The following is a 21,617-nucleotide window of genomic DNA, read 5'->3' on the forward strand; positions in this document are numbered from 1 at the left end:
ACATCCATAGGCCCAACCCACAACAGCAACATGATGCTACACGTGTTGTTGTGTTCCGGGGTCCTCACTAATTCTCTCTTGTCTGCTTCCCTTTCTCTCCTCTCAGGAACTTCTTCATTCTTTACTCTTAGAACCTTGCAGCATGGAATAATGCAAATAATCATAACCAACATGTATTACACACTTGGCATGTGTAACCATTTTGCTGAGCACTTTACAGAAATCATTCATCCAATAAATATTTCCTGAGGACTATAATATGTTAGAAAATGCTCCCAGTGACCATTTTGGTAGTCAAGCTAGGATTAAATATGCTCAGAGGCGTGGAACACACCACAGACACCCACAGATTTCTGCGCCTGTGCTCGGGTGACCCCGGAAGCTCCAGTGCAGAAGACATACAGTGTCGTGATTATGAGCATGGGCGCTCTGAACTGAGATTGCCTGGTTTGGTGCACTAGTTTGCCTCTTGGTAGCAAGTGACCCAAGTGGCTACACCAGCTTGCATTGATGTCCATCAACAGATGAATGGATAAAGAAGATGTGGTGTGTTGTGTGTGTATATATATATATATATATATAAAACACACACACACATACACACACACAAATGGAATACTATGCAGCCATCAAAAGGAACGAAATCTTGCCATTTGCAATGACATGGATAGAACTAGAGGGTATTGGGGCACCTGGGTGGCTCAGTTGTTAAGTGTCTGCCTTTGGCTCGGGTCGTGATCCCGGGGTCCTGGGATCGAGCCCCGCATTGGGTTCCCTGCTCTGTGGGGGGCCTGCTTCTCCCTCTCCCATTCCCCCTGCTTGTGTTCCCTCTCTCACTATGTCTCTCTCTCTGTCAAATAAATAAATAAAATCTTAAAAAAAAAAAAAAAAAGAAAATGCTCCCAGTGCTGGGGATACAGAATAAAACAGACAAAAATCCCTACCCTCATGGAATTTACATTCCTGAGGGAGATAAAGAGAATTTTAAAAGTAAAATATTGGATAGGGAGAAGATGGTAAATGCTTTGTAGAAAAATCAAGGGAGGAAGGGTGCTAGGTAGTATTGGTGAGGGTCCAGGAGGGGAGTGTGGCTCTTTTAAATAGGGTGAATGGTGAAGATTTCCTGAAGAGTGATCCGTAGGACATCTCTGTAGGACATGTAATATTGTTATCTTCATTTTACAGGTGAAGAAACTGAAGCTTAGCATATAAAAACTTTTTTGTAAAACTAGATCTCTTATTCATATGTTAGAGTCTATCTCTCCCAGAAGTATTTGCTATCTATCACTTTCTTCCTAGCTGCAGAATGCAAAGCAATTGTACACAGTTGAGTAATTGTAACATGAGGGTTAGGGATACGCCAAAGGTGTGAGATAGAGGAAAAGTTACATTTCCTGTGGCTCCTATAGTCACAATGTCTTAGTCGGCCTGCTGACCCGGTCTCCTTCTTGAGGGAGGATCAACCTCTGCACGATGCTAGGCAGGGTTCTGTGGCCATAGAATAGACTTAAAAAAGAAATTGCAGCCAATTTTTAAAAGTGGATTTTAGGGGTGCCTGGGTGGCTCAGTCAGTTAAGCGTCTGCCTTTCGCTTGAATCGTGGTCCCGGGGTCCTGGGATGGGGCCTCGCATCGGGCTCCCTGCTTGGCGGGGAGCCTGCTTCTCCCTCTCCTCCTGGCTCGTGCTGTCTGTCTCAATCTCTCAAATAAATAAATAAAAATCTTTTTTAAAAAGTGGATTTCACTTTTTAGAGCAGTTTTAGATTCACAGCAAAACTGAGCAGAAAGTGCAGAGAGTACCCATACACTCCCTGCACCGCCCCCCCACAGCCTCCACAACCTGCTAGACTTTTTATTTACTCCTTCCCTGTCTTGCTTTTTTCTTAGGAATGAAATCTGGGCTACAGATTCAAATAATATTACTCACTAGACGCCGAGCCCCCCCACGCACACCCGGGCTGCCCTGTCTGTCGGGGGCCTGCCACTGTCCCTCATAAATGGGGGTCTGGTGCCTGCACAGGGGGTCAGAAGGACACACAGGGATCGCAGACAGATGGCCGGGTTCCTGAGTGCTGGCATGCCCATAAGCTGCAGCTGAGGCCATCCCCGCTTAGTAGCCCTGTCAACTCAAGGAACTTTCTCCTCCAGGCCAAGGTTGTGATTTCTTTTCTAGGAATTTCCCAGCCCTGGATTTCCCCTTTTGCTTTTCAGTTTCTCATCCTAAGTTGGCTCTGCTTGCCCTCCAGACTTGCCTAAAAACTCCTTATTTAATGTTGAGCCTTGAGTAAAATTCTCATCTGAAACAGCACGCTGAGTCATGGTGATGTGACTCCTCACTGACTGGGAGCTGCCTTTCAGACGGGTGGGCTTGCCCTGCGGCTGGCAGGAAGCAGCGTCCAGCCAGACGCCCACACCTCTGGGCAGAGCCACTTCTAAGAAGCTGTCGGGGTGGAAATGTGTCAGCCACCAGGAGGGTGGAAGAGAGGCATGGGGGTGGGAATGACATCATGCTGGATTTGAGGGGAGGTCATGCATGCTTGAGCTTGACATTTTAGGGAAAAGGAGTTGAAGTCATTGATGAGCTTTCTTTATTTGAGAGTCAGGGGATGAGGTCACACTTGGGTTTACCTTATTCCGGAGAAGAAAGAGTGATATCATGCTGCGTGTCCCTTATTTGGGGTTCAGAAGTGAGGGGAGAGGGTACACCATACTAGAATGCACCTCATTTAAGAGGCTGGGGATGTGGTGAAGCTTCTTAGCCTCCACGTGGAGGTTTGCCTTCCTCCTTGCAGAGCTTGCTTTTCCTCACCTCCAGAAAGGAATCTGGGGCCGAAGCACCCCCAGCTCCCTTGCCCTCACTTTGCCTGACTGAGATGCTCCGCCTGGGACTGGGCTCGGAGAACCGCACAGAACTGCACCTGCCTTCCCGTACAGACAGAGGGCGCTGCGCAGAAGCAGGAGGCTCCATCAGGCCACAGGCTTTTATTGTTACGGAAACAATAAAAGGTAGGAGTGATCACATAAATTATTCACATTCACTCATTCATCCCATTCAACAAATAATTATTGAACATCAACTATGTGCTAAGCGCTAGGCCTTGGGGATACAGGCAAGTTTGGCTTTTGTGAAGCTTAAATTAATATTATACACTGTACATTTGAATTCTCCAAGGTATCTAATTATAGCCACAGGAGAAGGGGGAGGGGGCAACAGATGAGTCCTGCTGCCCCCTGAGGCAGGATTAGACTTACTAAGTTGAGCTCTCAAAATCGTGAAATCGCTCATTCATTTTTATTCTTATCATTATCATATCATTCTTAATTCACAGTCAATTTCTAGAGATTTTTTATTTTCTCCTAAAAGTCAAAGGCAGAAGAATTTCTGATTAGCTGAAGTTTCTGGTTGTTTAGTCTCTGGTAGAAGCATTCCTTGCCACTGCCTCTGTCTCAGCATCTGCTTAAAATACATGTTAATATAAGTAGATCTGTTTCTTTACAGGCCTTTCATACTGTCCTTCTCCCTTTCATACTGAGACCTACAAAACACCCAGTCCTGCCCCACACTGGTGTGGTCACGTAACAGTAACCGTCAGAACAGTCTTCCAGGACCTCTAGTTGCCATTGCCTGTCATTGACTAACTTGCATCTCTTCTTCTAGGTCTAAACCCCATTACCCACCCAAGGTCACCTTAAAAATAGAAGATGGCTTTCTCTTCCTCTCAGGATCTGCCAGAACCAGAGGAGATGAAGAAATCATCGCTAACTAATGAAGTTTCCAAATGTCAAAACAGAAATCAGTCCTGTCACTAAACACAACTGGAAGTGAAATGTGTGAGTAGAGTTGCCTAGACAGTTCATCTGCGAATCCCAGGAGAGTATCGAGGGAGATTCAGGAGCAGAGAAAGGCTCCTGCTGTGACAGTAAGTATGAGGCTTGACTCATAGGAGAGGAGGAATGGGAAAGACAGGAAATGCCTTTTCTTTTTTAAGAAAAATTACCCAAATCAATTTATTTTTTAAAGAATGGCATGCCATCAGCCTTATCAGGCGCTTTTTTTTTTAGAGAGAGAGAGAGAGCACACATGGCAGGGGGAGAGGGGCAGAGGGAGAGGGAAAGAGAGAATCTTAAGCAGGCTCCATGCCCGGCGCAGAGCCCAATACAGGGCTCAGTCTACTGACCCTGGGATCATGACCTGAGCTGAAATCAAGAGTCAGATGCTTAACTGACTAAGCCACCCAGGTGCGCCTCCCCCAATATATATATGTATATATACATATATATATGTATTTATTTAAGTAGGCTCCATGCACAGTGTGGAACCCAATGCAGGGCTTGAATTCACAACCCTGAGATCAAAACCTGAGCTGATATCTAGAGTCAGACACTTAACCGACTGAGCCACCCAGGTGCCCCCCAAATCAATTTAATTAACATTGAAAAAAATATAAACAAACCCTGGTATGGGAAAATATCATAAACAAGATAATTAATATATACACAGACAATAAGGAGAAGTGTGGTGCCTATGATACAGTATAAATATGCAAATAGCAAAACCCAATCCCCTTCCCAAGGACAGAACCAGCAGGTCTCCCTGCCATTTCGGGACCTCCCCCACCTCCCACCTGGCCCTCAGTGATGAAGTTCACCTCTGATGCACAGCCATCACCCTTAGTCATGGAGAAATCTATGAGCCTCCAAGATGAGCTAGAGGAGAAGGGAGGTGGCAGGACACTTACTCCTCCAGGGAATTACCAGGCAGAGTAGGATACTAGACATTTGTCCAGACTACACAGAGATGTGCCAGGCCCTTGGAAGCCAGATCTCTGGTGCTGACCTGCGAGCCTTGGATGGCGTCCAGTATTCCCAGTCTATATACGTAGTCACCCTCCCTTTTTCCCTTCCTCCCTCCCTTCCTTTCTTCCTTCCCTCCTTCCTTCCTTTCTTCCCTTCCTTCTGTGTAGTAAGTAGAGTATAAAGAACATAATTTAATCTGTTTCAGTTGATAATAAAAATCCTTCTGGAATTTCAGATTCACCATTAGGAATTGTTTTCATCAGTTATAATGACAGATACTGATGTAGAAAGTCTGGAGACTAGTCTGAATTGTCAAAACCTTGAGAAATGTCCTGAAAGTTGGTTGTCAGAAGTTCTTAATTTACAGTCACTTTCTAGGGATTTTTCATTCTCTCCTAAAAGTCAAAGGCAGAAGAATTTCTGATTAGCTGAAGTTTCTGGTTGTTTAGTCTCTGGTAGAAGCTTTCCTTGCCACTGTCCTCTTCTTTTCCAGATACATCAGGGTTAAAGTATTGGGAAGAACTTAACAGGGGGAAAATGTCTTCTATTTATATAAACCATCCACATATCTGGCTGCAAAATCATCTTCATATACATAATTATCTCTGGTTGAAACATTTTATCTCAATTAATTAAAGCACTTCTGCTGCTCCCAACAGCAGGGAAGAGTTTCTGGAAAGGACTCCAAAGTCATTTTGCCTCCTTAAAAGCTCTGTGGTCCACACGTCTAGACTGGTAAATGCCTATCACCGCTTTAATGATTCCATCTAGTATAACAGAAGTGTGGCAATTACATACTTTAAGTTACTTCTGTTATAATTGAACACTACCTACATAATTAACAATCTCAATTAAAAAAATGTTTTTCTATTTTAAAAGCCACAGAATTTCATTGTAGAAAAGTATAAAATACAGAGAAACAAAGAAAAAAATAAAAATCAACTAAGTTATAAATACCATTAATATTTTGGTGAATATCCTTCAGTACTTTTTTCTATTCATACAATTTTTTACTATTCAACCGAAAGCTTACAGTCTCATAGGGATTTGATTTTTTTTTCCGCTAAAAAATAGATCCCAAACATTTTGCCCATGCAGTTAAGTATTCATATGCAACAGGACATTTAATGTCTATGTGGTTCTCAGTTGTTAGATGTAATTTATTTAATAAATCTATTGAGAACCTCAATTAGATTGTTATTTTTTTCACTGTTGTATGTAACCCAGACTTGGATAGCATTGTGCATAAATCTTCTCAAGAATCCCTAATCACTTTTTTTAAAAGATTTTATTTATTTATTTGAGAGAGAGAGAGAATGAGCAAGGAGAGGGGCAGAGGGAGAGGGAGAAGCAGACTTCCTGATGAGCCAGATGCAAAACTTGATCCCAGGACCCTGGGATCATGACCTGAGCCGAAGGCAGACGCTTAACCAACCCAGCCACCCAGACGTCCCCTAATCACTTCTTTATGGCAAATTCCCAGAAACAGAATAGCCGGCTGACAGGGATTAAACATTTTCAAGTCTTTTGCTAAAAATACTGCCAAACTGGCCTCCAGAATGTATGGATGTATATACATTCATTCTCTTAAAGACATTTAAGAGAGTGACTCCCATTTTCAACAACATATGGTCTTTTACTAATTTGGTTGTTGAAAATGGGAATCCCATTTTCACTGAAAGGACTTTGAATACTAGAGGGGTGAACCCTGTTTTATGCATTTAATTGGCTATTTGTATGCGGGCTCTGGGGTATGGTCCATTCATGCCATCTACTCAATTTCCTTCTGTGAGGGTTATCTTTTACTGCTTGGTTTGTAGGTAGCTAATTGGTCTTGTCCACAGTCAGACCATTTCCAAAGTTGAATTTTATGGCAATGTTTGTTTTACATGCTTCCTTTTTGTCGAAGTTCATGGAAAATGAACCCATGCTAAAAATTGGCCAAATTAGTTTGCTTCTTAATTTACAAGTAATCTTTTTTTTCTAAGCCAAGTCATGTAATTACTCTGTTTTGAAATTTTGTAGTGACTCCTTTCCACCTTTATTTATTTATTTTTTAAAATATTTTATTTCTTTATTTGACACGCACATACACACACACACACACACACACACACACACACAGAGCATAAGCAGGGGGAGAAACAGGCAGAGGGAGAGAGAGAAGCAGGCACCCCACGGAGCAGGGAACCGGATACAGGACTCGATCCCAGGACGCTGGGATCATGACCTGAGCTGAAGGCAGATGCTTAACAGAATGAGCCACCCAGATGCCCTCCTTTCCACCTTTAGAATGAAAATGAAACTTACCAGAAAAAACGAGGATCTAGCAGCGGACCCCACCCGCCGCTGTGCTGTTTAATACAGTAGCCAGAGTGGCTCTTTTGTTAACTGTTCTTATCACACACACACAGAATAATAATAAATAAAGAGGGCAGGAGCAAACCTTTGGAGGTGATGATTTCCCAGTTGTATACTTATCTCCAAACTCATCAAGTTGAATACCTCGATTCTTCACAGTTTTTTGTATGTCAATCATGATGTGGAGAACAAAGGCAAAAGGAGATATAGACAAAATTAAATTTCCTTACAACTTGCAGCCCATTGACAAATACTTGGGACAGGCAGAGTATGACTTTCCTCCAGGAACTCCCAACTGTCTTAGTGTTAATGCTTTGCTAAAGGCAAAAAGCAACCTTGGCTTGACAACAGCCAGACCTCCAGCATCCTGTAAGTCTTCTTTAACATAAGGAAATCGTTTTTGGAAACTTCTTTGTCTCTACCCCCCACAACTTAAAAGTATAAAACCAATAGCTCCTTAAAAACCCCAGTCAGTGCAGGTCTTTCTGCCCATGGATTCTATCCCTATGCTTTAATAAAACCATCTTTTTTGCACTGAAGATGCCTCAAGAATTTTTTCTTGACCATTCACTCCCAGACCCCACATCAAATCACATCAAATCATACTTCAATAAGGGGGTATTAAAGAGGGCATGTATTGAATGGAGCACTGGGTGTTATATGCAAACAATGAATCATGGAACACCACATCAAAAACAAATGATGTAATGTGTGGTGATTAACATAATAAAATAAAATTACAAAAAGATACAGTAGCCACTAGTCACATGTGGCTATTTAAATTTAAATTTAAAAAAAGAAATAAAATTAAAATTTAGGTCTTCACTTGCTTGATAACGACACGTAGCTTGTGGACATTTTGGACAGCACAGATATAGAAATTTTCCATCACTGCAGATAGTTCTGGACAGCACTGATCAACAGATTTCATTTTCCAGTCTCTGGGTCTGCTCCCTTCTACTTCTCTTGGATTATGCTTGGAATCCCTTTCTCCTTTTCTTTGGCTCATTTCCACACATTCTTCAACATACAGCTCAGATGTCAACCTACTTTGGGAAAGCGTCTCCTGACCATGCATGTCCCTAGTCTGGATGGCAGGCTCTTCTATGACCCATAGAGTTCTGGCCACAGCGTGCCTGCCATGGCCAACCACGGACATCACTTCACTTGTCCTTGCCCCCTACCAATTCAGTGAGGGAAGAATACATGCCTTTAACTTTGGATTCCCCACGACCCGGCATAGTTTCTAAAAAATGGACAAAGCTTGGTGTACTATATGGACTGCCCACCATTTGCCCCACTCCGTGCAAATGCAATGGCTTATTCTTAAAAATTCTCAGGAACTAGGGGCACCTGGGTGGCACAGGGGTTAAGCCTCCAACTTTTGGTTTCGGCTTGGGGCATGATCTCAGGATCCTGAGATCAAGCCCCATGTTGGGCTCCCTCGGCACCGTGTGCTCGAGTTTCTCTCTGCTCCTCCCCTGTGTGTGCACACTCTTTCACTCTCAAATAAATACATAAATCTTTAGAAAAAGATCTCAAGAACTAAAGTGCATACAAAAAATTATGCTCCTTATTCAAGGAGCAACACATGTTTTTAAAGAATAATACAGCGATTATAATAAAGTAATGAAATACATGGGTGTACTTTATGAGCTGCCTCAGGGAAGATAGTTACAAGGGCAATACCATACCTTTTCTCCTGGTAGAGATATAGACATAGTATCTTTATGCTCCAACTTGTGTATCATTGGAAAAATTACAAACCATATCCTCTGAATAATTTTCACCAAAAATAAAAGACCATGAAAACTTATCTGTTATCATTAGTCTTCTGGAGTCTCTCGGGGGTCTTCGTCTCATTTTCTTTCTAAAGTTACAGCATATTTTACTGGCAGAATGTGCATTTTTGAGCAACAGGCTTTTTTGAGCAACTGGCCCAAGATATATTTTTCCTTTTAAATTAAAAAAAAAAATCACAATTAATACGTATTTCTTAGAGGAAAAAAATTAAAAATACTGTTACATATAAAGAATAATGGATAACTCAATCTTACCACCAAAGGACACTTTCTGTTTGCATTTGGCACATAACCCCCCAATTTTTTAAATCACAGATATATGTATTTTTTTTCTCGCAAAATTGAGATCATGCTGTACTTGGATTTTTTTTTCAATTGACACATCATGAATAAGTTTTTATGGCAATAAATATGCCTATAACATAATTTTCAATGTCTATCTAGTGTTTCATTGTAAAAATGTACCATTTAAAAAAATCACTCTCTGTTTTTTGCAAATTTAGATGATTTCTAACTTCTTCTCGCCCCCACTCTTGAAAACAGTGCTGTGCTGGATGGCTGTCCTTCTGACTAAATGTTTTCCAGAGATCTGTAGACCTGAACTTCTCCAAGGAAGAAACAAGCAATGTCCTTCTTTTGGGGTTTTAGAGTATGTTGGACAGAGGTGGATATAAACCTGCCCAGGCCAACCCAGGAACAAAGCAACCAAATTAATGGGTCCAGAGCGTTATTCTGAGGTCAGTGGGCTGCTGGTAGTAGGTTCCCTAGAAAACAGTCTGGGGCAAAACTTACCTGCTATTGCCTCTTTGGGAGGTGGAATGGTAGGGTTATAAAAAAGAGGGAAAAAGACAATTGAGGCAGAGAAGGAGGAAAGTGAATACTGGTTAAAGAGTTGGTCACAGCTTCATGGTAGAATACAGCCAGTTTCTTGCTGATGTGAGACATCTCTAGCAGGGCGCACCCAGCAGTTGACTTTGGGGATGATCGGTAGGAGGGAGGAAGAGTATATTTGCCCGCGCCCTATGGTCTCCTTTCTGTTTTTGGTTCAGGTAAATCCCACTGGGCATGACTCCCCCCACTTCTGGGTTGTGTCACCTGGTCCCTCTGGACAGCCATGGCCGAAGCAGTTTGACACTGGGGTGCTGTGCTTCCTTTGTGTCTGAAAGTGGTTGGAAGAGGGAGGGGCTCCCTGGGTCTGATCAGGGAGAACGCAGGTGATGGAGATGCTCCCACTGGGGCAGGCTCCTAGGGGTCCTGCCAGGATCTGAGTCTCACCCCGGGGGAAGCAAGGGAGTGAGAAATACACTGAGAAATGGTACTAGCAGAGGAGGGGACGACCTCTAGCTTTTCAACTTGTACCTTTCCTTGGAGGCCCATCAAACCCTTGGTTTTGAGAAAAAAGGGATTCTGTGGAGGGTTGTCCACACGAAATACCAAGACCCAGTCTCCCCAGGAGGTAGGACAGGAATGCAGTGTTGTAAAGGACGGGAAAAGGAAATTAAGTTCTGTGGGCAGGAAAGCTCCACCTTTCCTTTGGGGACAGAAAAAGAGCAAGAGGTCAGATGGGGACGCTTGGCTGAGCCGAGCCACGCCCTCCTCCACATCTCCTGGTCTGGACCATCCAGCCTGCAGGACAAGCAGGCAGCCTGGGCTCACCCAGGAGTGGGCTTCAGCAGGGGTGGGCAGATACAAAGTGTGTACATCCTCACGTGCCTGAGATCAACAGTACCTCCAAATGATGACCCCAATACCCCAAAGGGCAGGGGCGGAAGAAGGAGGAGAGTTAGGTCCTGAGACTTACACTTAGAGTTCAGTTTAATTGAGTGGTTTCCTTTATGACTTTCCAGATTCGAAACAGAGCAAATTTCCTGCGATTAGCTGGGATATTTAAAAAAAAAAAAAAAAAAGGCAGCAAAGCAAAGGAAGAAACTAGGGTGTGAAAGAAGAGGAAGAAGCAGGGACAGAAGAGAATGAGTCCACTGGGTGGTTTCCCTGAGGTGTCCTAATGCCAAGGACAAGTTCAAGCAACACTTTGTTTGTGAGTCTTATTATGTGTGGCCAAGTTTGCTCGGGGCATTGTCAGTCTGCTGACGATGCTTGGCTTCCCCTTGCAGCTTTTGGTTTTCTGCCGGACCAGATGGTAGTTTTTTTCTTTTTACAAGGATTTGAAAACAGAGAGGAAGGTCTCAGACAGACTTTATAAGATTATCCAGGCTTTGGATGTAACTGAGGATGGGCTTAAATTCTTTCCCATTTCCCATTGCCTGAAGGATGAGCTCAAGAGCTCTCTGGTACGGGTGGCTCATACAGGACACCCGCAAGCTGATCTACTATGTCTTCCCATCTGCACCTTCCATCTCTTCAGTGGCTCATGATCCTTCTCTGACACCATGTGGTCTTGCAGGCTTCTGTACCCACCCAGAAAGCTCTTCCCCCACAGTCCTCTCATTTCTGCCTGGGGTGTTGCTTGCATCAAGAGTCAGCTCGGGTTTGCCTCCAGAAAGTTTTCCTATCTCCAGGAAAATCTGACCACACCCTTCCTTGCACTCATGTGTAGTGTGAGCTCTTATAACACATTCTAGCTATCAAATACTTGGCTGTAATTTTCTGTCAGATTAGGGACTGCTTCAAAACAGGGATCATATTCATTTTTGATCCTTCAGCACCTAGAACAGTGTCTGGAACCTGGAGTGCGCTGAGAAAACGCAGTTGGTGGAGAAAGAGCCTGTGTTTCCAGAATACCACGTTTACGTACTTGCTACCCCACTCATCATGCTGCCCACGGGTACTGTTTCCCTGTGACTCTCCCGGCATGCCCCAGCTCCTTGAGGTCAAAGCTACAAGCTTACTGCCTTTAAGAAAATGTCTAGCACATCTAGGTGTTAAATACATGTTGGCTTTAGGAAAACGTACAATACCGTAGGCTACTTCTTATGTTACCCAGAGTTCCGTTCCCAATCATCGTGATGCTAGCACATCTCCTGAGTGCAAGCACTGAGCTAGGCACCATGACATGCGTCACACTACTAACCATCACAACAGCCCTTACGGTGGGGATCCCCTCCCTGCTGTCCATGTTACAGATGAGGAGACCATGACTCGAGGAGCGAAGGGCTTTGCTCCAATACACACATCCAGTGACAGAGGTGAGAGGTCAACTCTGGTTTGAATTCAGATGCTATGAGGTGGCCAGACTTTTGGCTTAGCCTTTACCCCAGGAATTTCCAACCACCTGTCACCATTTGAACTTCTGGAGAAAAGGGAACAAGTCATCCTTCCCTAACTCCACCCATGTCTCCTCACAGTCCCATAACTGCCACAGGATAGAGCTAACCATCCACTTGGTGGACTATATGTATGATTACATTGTCACTTCATGTTACTCTCTTGCTATCAAACCATGGGTCATACCACAGAGACCCTGAAAACAGCTATGACTTAGGGCTGAGGATACAGGTAGAATTTCCAGAGCACAGATTGTCTTTACCTTGACTGGAACCAGTACTAGTGATAAACTATGAAAATAGATGTATAATTTAGCAAGGACAGAGTTGGAGATCACACCAGCATGGGGATACATAACATTTTAGCGCTGTCTGGGAGGGGCGGAATACGGATGCCTTTACTATAAACAGAGACCAGAGAGTTTACATGACCTGCCTCAAGGTTATACATCCGGTAAATGGATAGTGAGGATTTGAATACACTTTGGATTCCAGGGCCTGTGTTGGAAAATGGGGGCCAGACCTAAATTCTGGTGGGCCTTGAAATACAGGCTAAGGTCTACGGACTCTATTAAGAAGACAGTGAGAAGTTTTTGAGCAGAGGAGCTGTAAGATCAGAATTACACTTTGGAAAACCAGTCTAGCAATGGAGAAGAGGAGAAAGCGAGGTTGGAGGGATGAGCAGCTTGCGGGGAGACCATTCGGGGAGCTGTTGCCGGTAGTTGTGCTTAGATGAGGTTTGCTCTCAAACACATCAAGCCTGAGACGACAGGACAGGAGGAAACGCCCAGAAGGCAGCTGGAGGTGAGAGGCGGAGGGCGGTGGTGCAGGTGCAGGGGCGCAGCTCTGCGAGTTGCTATGGAAAGGCAGCAGACATCACCCTGAAAGGCATGAGGTCACTAAAGGCTCCTGTGAGGACCAAGGGGGACAAAGCGCTGAGGCTGAACCTTGGAGATTTGGCATATTCAGAGCGGAGGAGAAAGGCAGGGAATTTTGAAGAAGACGGGAGGAACGTCAGAGAGGGGCAGCCCAGAGCAAAGACTTGCAGCAAACAGGCTGACAAAATAATTTAACAGCAGAAGCCAGCATCCCCCTTAGGGAATTGCGCTGAGAGAGTCTCTGATAAGCTGCCAGGGTGGAAGAGGTGAGTGAGGAGGTCCATAGCGGAAGGCCACGGAAGAATGGGGAAAGTTAGACTTGCCCTGCACTGGACTGAGGAATTTGAGCTGGGGGCGGGGGGGTGTGGAGCAGACAAGAGAGAGGGGCTGGGGAAAGGGAAAGGGGGGTGGAGGAGAGGCGGGGAAGCGGGGGGAGGTGGAGGAATAGTTCATGGACAGGCCGAGGTCTTTTACAAATATAAGTCAGGAAAGTGGTCTGCGTGGTTCTCGTGAATGCTCCGCTCTCTCCCCAAACTTTCACTAGAGTCTCCCAAACGCACCAAAGCCTGGTGTGTGTGTGTGTGTGTGTGTGTGTGTGTGTGTGTGTGTGTGTGTGTGTGTGTGTGTGTTGGGGGAAATCAAAGAACAGGGCGGCTTCCTCTTTCAGGTCTGGAAGAATTGATCAAACACGTGGAACCGTGAGGTGATGCACGGAAGACATTCCATAGAAGCAGAGGTTCAGAGCCAGTGGCCTGAAACAATACACACACTGAAAATGTGTGGAGGTTTGGGGAGGGCGCGGGACCCCTGGGATGGGGGTAGAGCCAATGTCCTCTAAATCTTAAGAGACATCCAGACTCCAGCTAACCTCTGCGGTATGACCTTATGAGGGAAGACGTGCCATGAAATAGTTGTATTTTCCGAATGAACTCAGTACGCTGGTGGATTTTATAAAAGTGAACATGAGCGAGGGGAGCCCTCAGTGAATGGTTTGAAGATGAGTAGGCTGGAGGGAGGACACCGATCTTGAGGTGGCCTGACACAGACTCAGTTCACATGGGCCCCCACGGGGCAGGCTGCCCAGCTGCGAGTCATTAGTTTAAACTGTCTGCTGGAGAACATCTCTCGGACTTTTCTGGTCCCTTAGCTTGTGAGTAATTGTTTCCTAGAAAACTTTTCCTAACCCCAAATGTTCCTCCTGAGCTGAAAGGCCGAGATCTAACAGAGAAGGCTGCAGAGAAGCAGGGGGTGGGCGACTGCCGCGCCCTGCTCCTGCGGGGAGGCCAGGGAGGCTGGGGAGGCTGCCAGGGAGGCCCAGGGAGGGCAGGGAGCCGGGCGCCGGGCCACCTCTGGGGCCTGGATAAAAGTGGCTGACGTGCCGCTCCAGCTCTCCCCACCTTTCAGCACAGACACTGATGAGACTTTTCCTTTGATTCCTGTAAGTCATAGACCAGGGCTGTGCGCGCCCTGTGTACAAGTGCATCTCTGAAAACTGCAGGAAATTCTGGCTGTCATTGGGAGAAACATACGACAGTCGAATAAAATTTGTGAAAACACCTCTCCCTGAAGCCGTGTCAAAAGGGTGAAGATTTAAAAAAAAAAGTTTTTTTAAGCTGTACATTGTTTTTGGAAACTCTACCCCCAGGTAGCGCTCAAACTCAGGACCCCCAGATCAAGAGTCACATGCTCTGCCGACTGAGCCAGCCAGGTGCCCCCAAAGTTGATGATTTTTTACGATGCAATTCAATGCAATGAAATGACGACTCTCTTGCAGTTACTTCATAACAAATTCTGCCAGGCTCTCCCATCTTGCCCAAAGAAATTAGAAACAAAGGAAAAGGGTGAAGGGACTATTAGCCGGCTCAATTTTCTGGTTTTCTACAGTAATCACTGGATTTGCTGAAGGAGTATGTAAAATGTCTCAGCGTCATTTGGCCTCCGTGGGTTCTGTATTTACTAGCTACAGTTGCTAGTGAACATTAGTCAGGGAGAAGTGCTGCCTCTGGTTAAAGAGACTGGTGTGGATAATGGAACATTGTCATTTTCGCAGAGGCCACAACTGGGTGTCTTGTTCCATCTACTCTTCCAAGGTGACATTGACACTCCTCCCATTGAAAGGTGGGGTCTATATCCCCTCTCCCCTGCCCCTAACCTGGGCAAGATTTACAACTGTTTCAACCAATAGAATGTGTCGGAAGTGATGTCACAAAAGTGATGTTATACAAGGTGATACAGCATCCTTTCTGCCTTTTGGAATAGTCTCTTGGGAGCCATAAGGTATTACAAAAGAGCTCTGATTACCCCAAAGCTGACAAGCTGTGTGGAAGCTCAGGCTGTATGGAGAGGCTCAGCTGAGGTTCAAGCCGACAGCCAGAATCAAATGCCAGATGTAGGAGTGAGGACGACTCCAGACGATTCTAGCTCCCAGCCATTGAGTCTTCCCAAATGAGGTCTGAGACGCTGTGGAGCAGAGAGAAGCTGTTTTTGCTATGCCCTCCAAATTCCAGAGCCACAGAATCTGGGAGTGTACGAAAGTAGTTGTTTTAACCTACTAAGTTTGGGGGCGGTTTATTACATGGCAATAGTAATTGGAACAGATATGAAACCAGGAGCCCTATCTAGTCTCCGAGTCTTCCTGAGATACTTTGTTGGAGCACTAGAGCTTCTTGGAACACTATCTGAAAACTCTGAATTAACCAGTCTTTAAGGGCTCCCAATTCTATGTTTCCAATAAACCTGGAATGTAATGGTTTTATTAAGAAAGAGAAGCATCTTGCCTAGTGTTATGGATTGAATTTTGTCTCCTGTAGTGCCAAGGACAGGCTGCCCCAAGATGGGCCACTTTGGCATGAAAATTGTTTTGAGCTGAAGGCAATTGAGAACCTGCAGGCTCAAGAGAAAATTTTGCCTCTCCCTTAACTACATAGAAGAATCTAAGTTGGGGTCTTTCCCAGAATAAGGGTTATTAGCAGAGAGAAATTTTATCTGACTTATGTATATGGCTGGGCAAATATCTAATTACCAAATATCTGCTCTTCTTATTACCCTGTGAATTGCATTCCTTCCCTTCGAAGTCCTAGACCTCTACCCCCTTCTCCTTAGTACAGGATGACATATAGATCTCATTTTTCCTGTTTTCAGAACTTCCAGTCTGTGTGGATTCCCCACAGGTATGCTATTAAAATTGAATTTCTCCTGTTAATCTCTCTCGTATCAATTTGATTCTTAGTCCAGCTAGAGGGACCTTGAAGAGGACACGAATTTTTGCTCTCCAACACCCTCAAATGATGAAGTTCTAACCCCCAGTACCTGTGAATATGGTCTTATTTGAAAATAGGGTCTCTGCAGATTATCAAATTAAGATGAAATTAATAGGGTGGGCCCTAATCTAATATGATGGAGTTCTTTTAAAAAGGGGACGTTTCGGGGTACCTTGGGTGGCTCGGTCGGTTAAGTGACTGCCTTTGGCTCAAGTCATGATTTCGGGGTCCTGAGATTGAGCCCTGTGTGGGGCTGCCTGCTCAGCGGGGAGTCTGCTTGCCCATCTCCCTCTGCCCCTCCCCCCCCGCTCATGCTCTCTCTCTCTCTCTCTCAAGTAAATAAATAAATAAATAAAATCTTTAAAAAAGGGGAGGAGTTTGAACACAGAGGTAGACACACAGGGAGGATGCCAAATGAAAATGAAAGCAGAGATTGAGTGATGATGCATCTATAAGTTAAGGATTCCCAGAGATGGCCAACAAACCACTGAAAGACAGGAGAGAGGCATGGAGCAGATCTTCTCTTACAGCCCTTGGATACCACCAACTCTACTGACACCTTGAGCTAGCACTGAGACAATAAATTTGTGGCAGCCACGCTGCATGTGGTAGTTTGTGATGGCAGCCGTAGGAAAATAATCAATCCCAGAACCAGTTTGGACAGGGATGATGGCCCTCAGGGCCCCAAGGCTATCAGTTAATAGAGTTAGGCTGTCCAAATGTTAGAGTATGATTTTAACAAAATTACTTCACAAAGACTATATGAAATCATAAAGGAATCCCCAGAACCATTGCAATTAAGATTAAAGAGCTATTATAATTTTTATATTAAAAATCACTGTTAGAAGTTTATTATTTTTTTCTTAGACTCTAAAGGAGATATAAAACACAAGAGTTACGTGCTGCCTCTTTTGTGTCACTATTCCCAAGAGCTATATTACCTGAAACTATTACTAAGAATTGAATAAACACTTTTTTAAATGGTGATGTCTAGATATAACTTTAGTTGAAATAAATTCCTTGAAAGATTAAAAAAAATAAAGCCCATTTTCTACTTGTTTGCAAACTTTCTAACAAGATTCCCTAAATCAAGATAATCAGAATGGCCAGTTTGGTTTATGTTTGGTAATAACACCTTGCCTAATGTTGTGTCTTTTGTGTAAAATATTTAGACCCGGAAAACACTCATCCATGGTATGCCTGATCATAAAAATGTTTGTACCTTGCTTTGTTCAAATACGAAATCTACTGTATTCAAAGATTTACACACAAAAATAGTACAGCCTCTCACTTTTTTCCTACTTGGATACTGAGGATAACATTCAAACTTATGCAGGCCTGGGGCCATATGAGTACCCCCAGCTGAGTCTAAAATTGTCTTTAGTGACTTCCCTCTTAGGTACTTCTGCACCCAAACAGAAATGCTTATATCTTGGTAGCCTGAACAATTGACTCAATTTATTCAACATCAGTGTTTATCTCAATATTGTGTATAAATGAAATGACCGGATGATGGGACATTGGAAGGTACCAGTGGACAGTCTTCTCCGTATGAGCACTTGCACTGAATCACCAGCTGTCTCCATTCTATGGCATTTCTCAGCTCACGACTCCAAAATTTCTCAAGCTGCCCCACAATCCTGTGAGTTTTTTATTATTTTTTTAAAAGATTTTATTTGTCAGAGAGAGAGAGAGAGCATAAGGAGGGGGAGCAGCAGGCAGAGGGAGAGGGAGATGCAGGCCTCCCGCTAAGCAGGGAGCCCGACATGGGGCTCAATCTCAGGACCCCGGGATCATGACCTGAGCCAAAGGCAGACGCTTAACCGACTGAGCCACCCAGCCATCCCCCTGTGAGAATGCACACATTCATGGGGCCTCTTGCCACTCTCAGAATCCTTCCTTGTCTCAATAGACTTTCTCCCAAGGGCTATCAGTTGATTATCAATAAAATGATGGAGTCACAAATGACTACAGAAAAATACAGTGACAATTTAGCTTCAAAAGTTACCAATCACAATTTTCTTATGCCTAAGTGGTATAGAAGATTTTCTGTAAAAGGGCTTCCATAAGCCTGGGGTGTGTGTGGTTAAGGAGGGGAGGCTTTCTAGCTGAGCAGAACCATTCTGATTCCTTTAAGTAACCACAACCATTACCGTAACAGCGTTGGGTGAAAAGCTGAGCTGGACAGCAATCGCACAATCTGATCTGGCAAAGGTGCAGCCATTGCAAGCCAGACTCCATATCCAGGCGCTAATTACTCAGATGGAACTCCAGGGGCACCTGAGGTAGATGCAGCAGCACAGTGAATTAAGGAAGGAAATAATTAGTCACAATTGCAGAAACTAGCTAAACACGAAGTGAAAGAAGGCATGCGGCTCATTTCCTGCGGAGCACAGAGTCTTTGCAAAGGCAGATGCAAAAACCAGGAGAAATGCAAAAGATAAACATGACTTCTATAATCCAATAAGGGACGAATCTCAATTTTAAATTACAAAAATGAGTTTATTTAAGTTATTTTCTGTTCCTATGTACTACATAGCCAAATAACATGAAGACATTTCATCGGGAATTTGCACTATGACAAATCAACTTTCAAGCATTTTCTTGACAGTCTTAGAAGTTTTACCAGCATTTAACACAATCTGAACACAGTGAGAGAAAACAAGCGGCAGGAAAAACAACTGAGGGAGCACATAAGGCATTGAGTTTCAACCCCAGTAAAAATATTCATTCAAGAGGCAGAATCAGGTGGGAGAGGGAATAGTATTCAGCAGAGAGCAAATTTATAACTACATTAAAAACCATGCATAGGAACTGTTACTTAACATGGTCAGCAAGTTAAGTTGTTCAAAGTACCCCTTGTCAAGGTCTTCTGATTAAAAAAAAAAATTCCTTGGTGGGGAGGACACTCTTCCCTCTCTCCAGAATGCACTTCAGGATGTTACCTTTGTCAGTGCATGGCTCTGGGAAGATGCAGTAACGGGGGACACCTCGTTTGAAAGGCTGGGATGAAATTGTATAAGAAGCATGTCACTGAGGCCTAAATCTAAAACATGAGTGGCAGGTCTGTTTGAGACTGTCTAAGTTTTCTTACAATGTGTCTGAATTGACAAGAAAAGATGAGAATCTCTTACAGACTCTTGAGGCATTCCCCTCACTCATAACTGTTTTGTTCACTTGTTTTACTAACTTAAGGTTACTATGGGACCCTACTGTGAGTTACTGAGATCCCACCAAAAATGTAACTGCTTGAAGAGCATCACATCAGAATTAATGGGGGGACACACATTGAAATTACATGAAAATTTATCTTATCTATTCACTACTAAGTACTGCTGACCATTTTCATAGAGATGGATCACGAATGTTTACTGTTTATGTAAATATAGCATTACTATTGATCAGCTATTTGGTAGGAAGTTGGAGAGTAGAATAAACTACTTAAAAACGGACTTTTTTTAAAACGATAGAATTAGAAAAATAAACAACAGCAAAACTCCTCTTGGGGGAAGTAGTAATAAGAGATATAAAGAATCTGTCTTCTTTTTTCTTAATATCAGAAATCATAAGACAGCATACTGCAAGAACTTGGACCTTCCTCATCCCAAGTAGCCTGAGAAAGACACCAGGTTGTTTAAAACCCTCTCTAAGAAGATGGCTTGAGAGGCAGATAAAGAGGCACCTCTGGATGAACAAAATACTCCTACCAGGCATACCTTCTAAGCCTTCCTGCCGAACAGGATGCCATGTAAATTGTTGGAACTCTTTACGCTACATGGGGAATGCAGGGAAAATGTGGGTGAACAAGAAAAATCTACAATTGTTTCACTGTATCAAGAACATTTATGTTAAAAGTGCTGTGTTAAGAACAAAACAAAACAAAACAAAACAAAAACCTAACACATAACTAGTTTTCTGAGGTGTGGTCTTCTTAGGGGAGTTTCACTGGGATACACTTCTATGCTTTGCTTCAGCCAGATCATCACCAGACATTATCTGTTCTACGCTTAACCATGAAAACCGACCAGCAAGCATACCCATCATGGGCTTCGAGCGGCCGTAGGAGTTATGAGTACGTACGGTGCTTTTAGATTTACAGAAGCAGTTTCTCATGACTCTTGTAGAGGTTGCAGAAATAGAGCTAGTTGTTCCTTTAGAGCAAGAGCACTTGTAAAATATAGAAAGGGATTAGGTAAATACCCCTTTTACACTGAGTTGATCCCTTAAAGGACTTTAGAAAAGTCAGCAGTTCATTTACCTGAGTTTCCCATTTAAAGGCTAAATGTAATTAAATACTTTTTGCTTATACATGTGAACAAAAACTTAACAATATTAAAAAGGGCCAGAGTCAGAAAATTGAGACTCAAAATGAAGTTTGAGACTTTGGAATTTTTATAAAATCTAATAGAAAACATCTATGAATTTTCCTTCATATTTCCTTCATAGTTAAAGCATAAAGTCATAGAACAATACTGATTTACTGGATGTTATTTAGAATTTGGTTTAGGGGCCAGCCTGTGAAATCATTAAGCAAGCAAATCAGAGTCATTTGGAATTGGGAGCAAATTATTACAAGTGATAAAACTACTTACTAGTCACTTACTTCAGTTATGAACCCCATGTGAGATTATGAATTAACACCAGATAAAGACTTCAGCATAAATATGATTTTTAATCTGAATAGATCCTTTTTGAAGGGTGATATAGAAACTAACTATAAGTTTTATCCAGAAAAATAGCGCACCCAGTGTTTCACCAGTAGTTATTTAAGCTTACCTTTCAACAGGGTATTTTTGTCATGCTCAGTCATGGAGAATCTTCCAAGTCTTTTGTTTGTTTGCTTAAAACAAAGAGGGCTCTGTTTCTAAATGCAACACATTGTTCATAATCAGGATCCTAACTATATTCTGGAATCGAATATTTTCTCCTACAAGAAATATAGCCATGTTACTATTTTAAACATATCATTTCAATTCTAGGTGGGAAATAAGTTACACAAAATCACCATTCTAACACTTGGACATAGAGCAGAAACAATAAAGCATCCCGGACTGCATGATTTCATTATTAAACAAATGAAAAGCATCTCTTTCCCAAATCCTTCACTCCATGACATCTCATAGCATCTCAAACACGATTGAGGTACGTGTGTCTGCTGAGTCGTTCCTATAGTTGTGTTCTGTACACGACTCAAAGCAGCACTGCACAAAATCCCCAGGATCAAGGCGCAAAATTTAAAAGCAATTAATTTGAAACCCCAAATCATCTTCCTATTTTCTTTCATTGTTGAGTCACAA

General features: G+C 43.3%; 2 protein-coding genes across 4 annotated transcripts in view; both read right to left on the reverse strand.

Annotated features, from left to right (window-relative positions):
- LOC148164505 (uncharacterized) overlaps positions 1 to 18,596 on the reverse strand; it is a 43,899-nt gene extending 25,303 nt beyond the window's left edge. For all 3 annotated transcript variants that reach the window (XR_015767970.1, XR_015767971.1, XM_088022365.1), the window contains exons 1-3: positions 18,474 to 18,596; positions 15,362 to 15,520; positions 7,242 to 9,111 (exon numbers count right to left, since the gene is read on the reverse strand). Coding sequence is in view for 1 of the 3 variants with exons in the window: in XM_088022365.1 (XP_087878491.1) it covers positions 7,242 to 7,334 (93 nt within the window). In the remaining 2 variants the exon portion in view is untranslated. The remainder of the gene's footprint in view (positions 1 to 7,241; positions 9,112 to 15,361; positions 15,521 to 18,473) is intronic.
- A 205-nt stretch (positions 18,597 to 18,801) lies between these two features.
- Positions 18,802 to 21,617, reverse strand: part of LRRC8C (leucine rich repeat containing 8 VRAC subunit C) — an 80,205-nt gene continuing 77,389 nt past the window's right edge. The window contains exon 4 of the mRNA XM_028087612.2: positions 18,802 to 21,247. Coding sequence (XP_027943413.1) covers positions 21,162 to 21,247 — 86 coding nt within the window. The 3' untranslated portion in view covers positions 18,802 to 21,161. The remainder of the gene's footprint in view (positions 21,248 to 21,617) is intronic.

This window comes from Eumetopias jubatus, unplaced genomic scaffold (genome assembly GCF_037043125.1).
Source record: "Eumetopias jubatus isolate StellerSeaLion01/CBP00866 unplaced genomic scaffold, mEumJub1_p1.0 scaffold_4, whole genome shotgun sequence".
Lineage (NCBI taxonomy): Eukaryota > Metazoa > Chordata > Mammalia > Carnivora > Otariidae > Eumetopias > Eumetopias jubatus.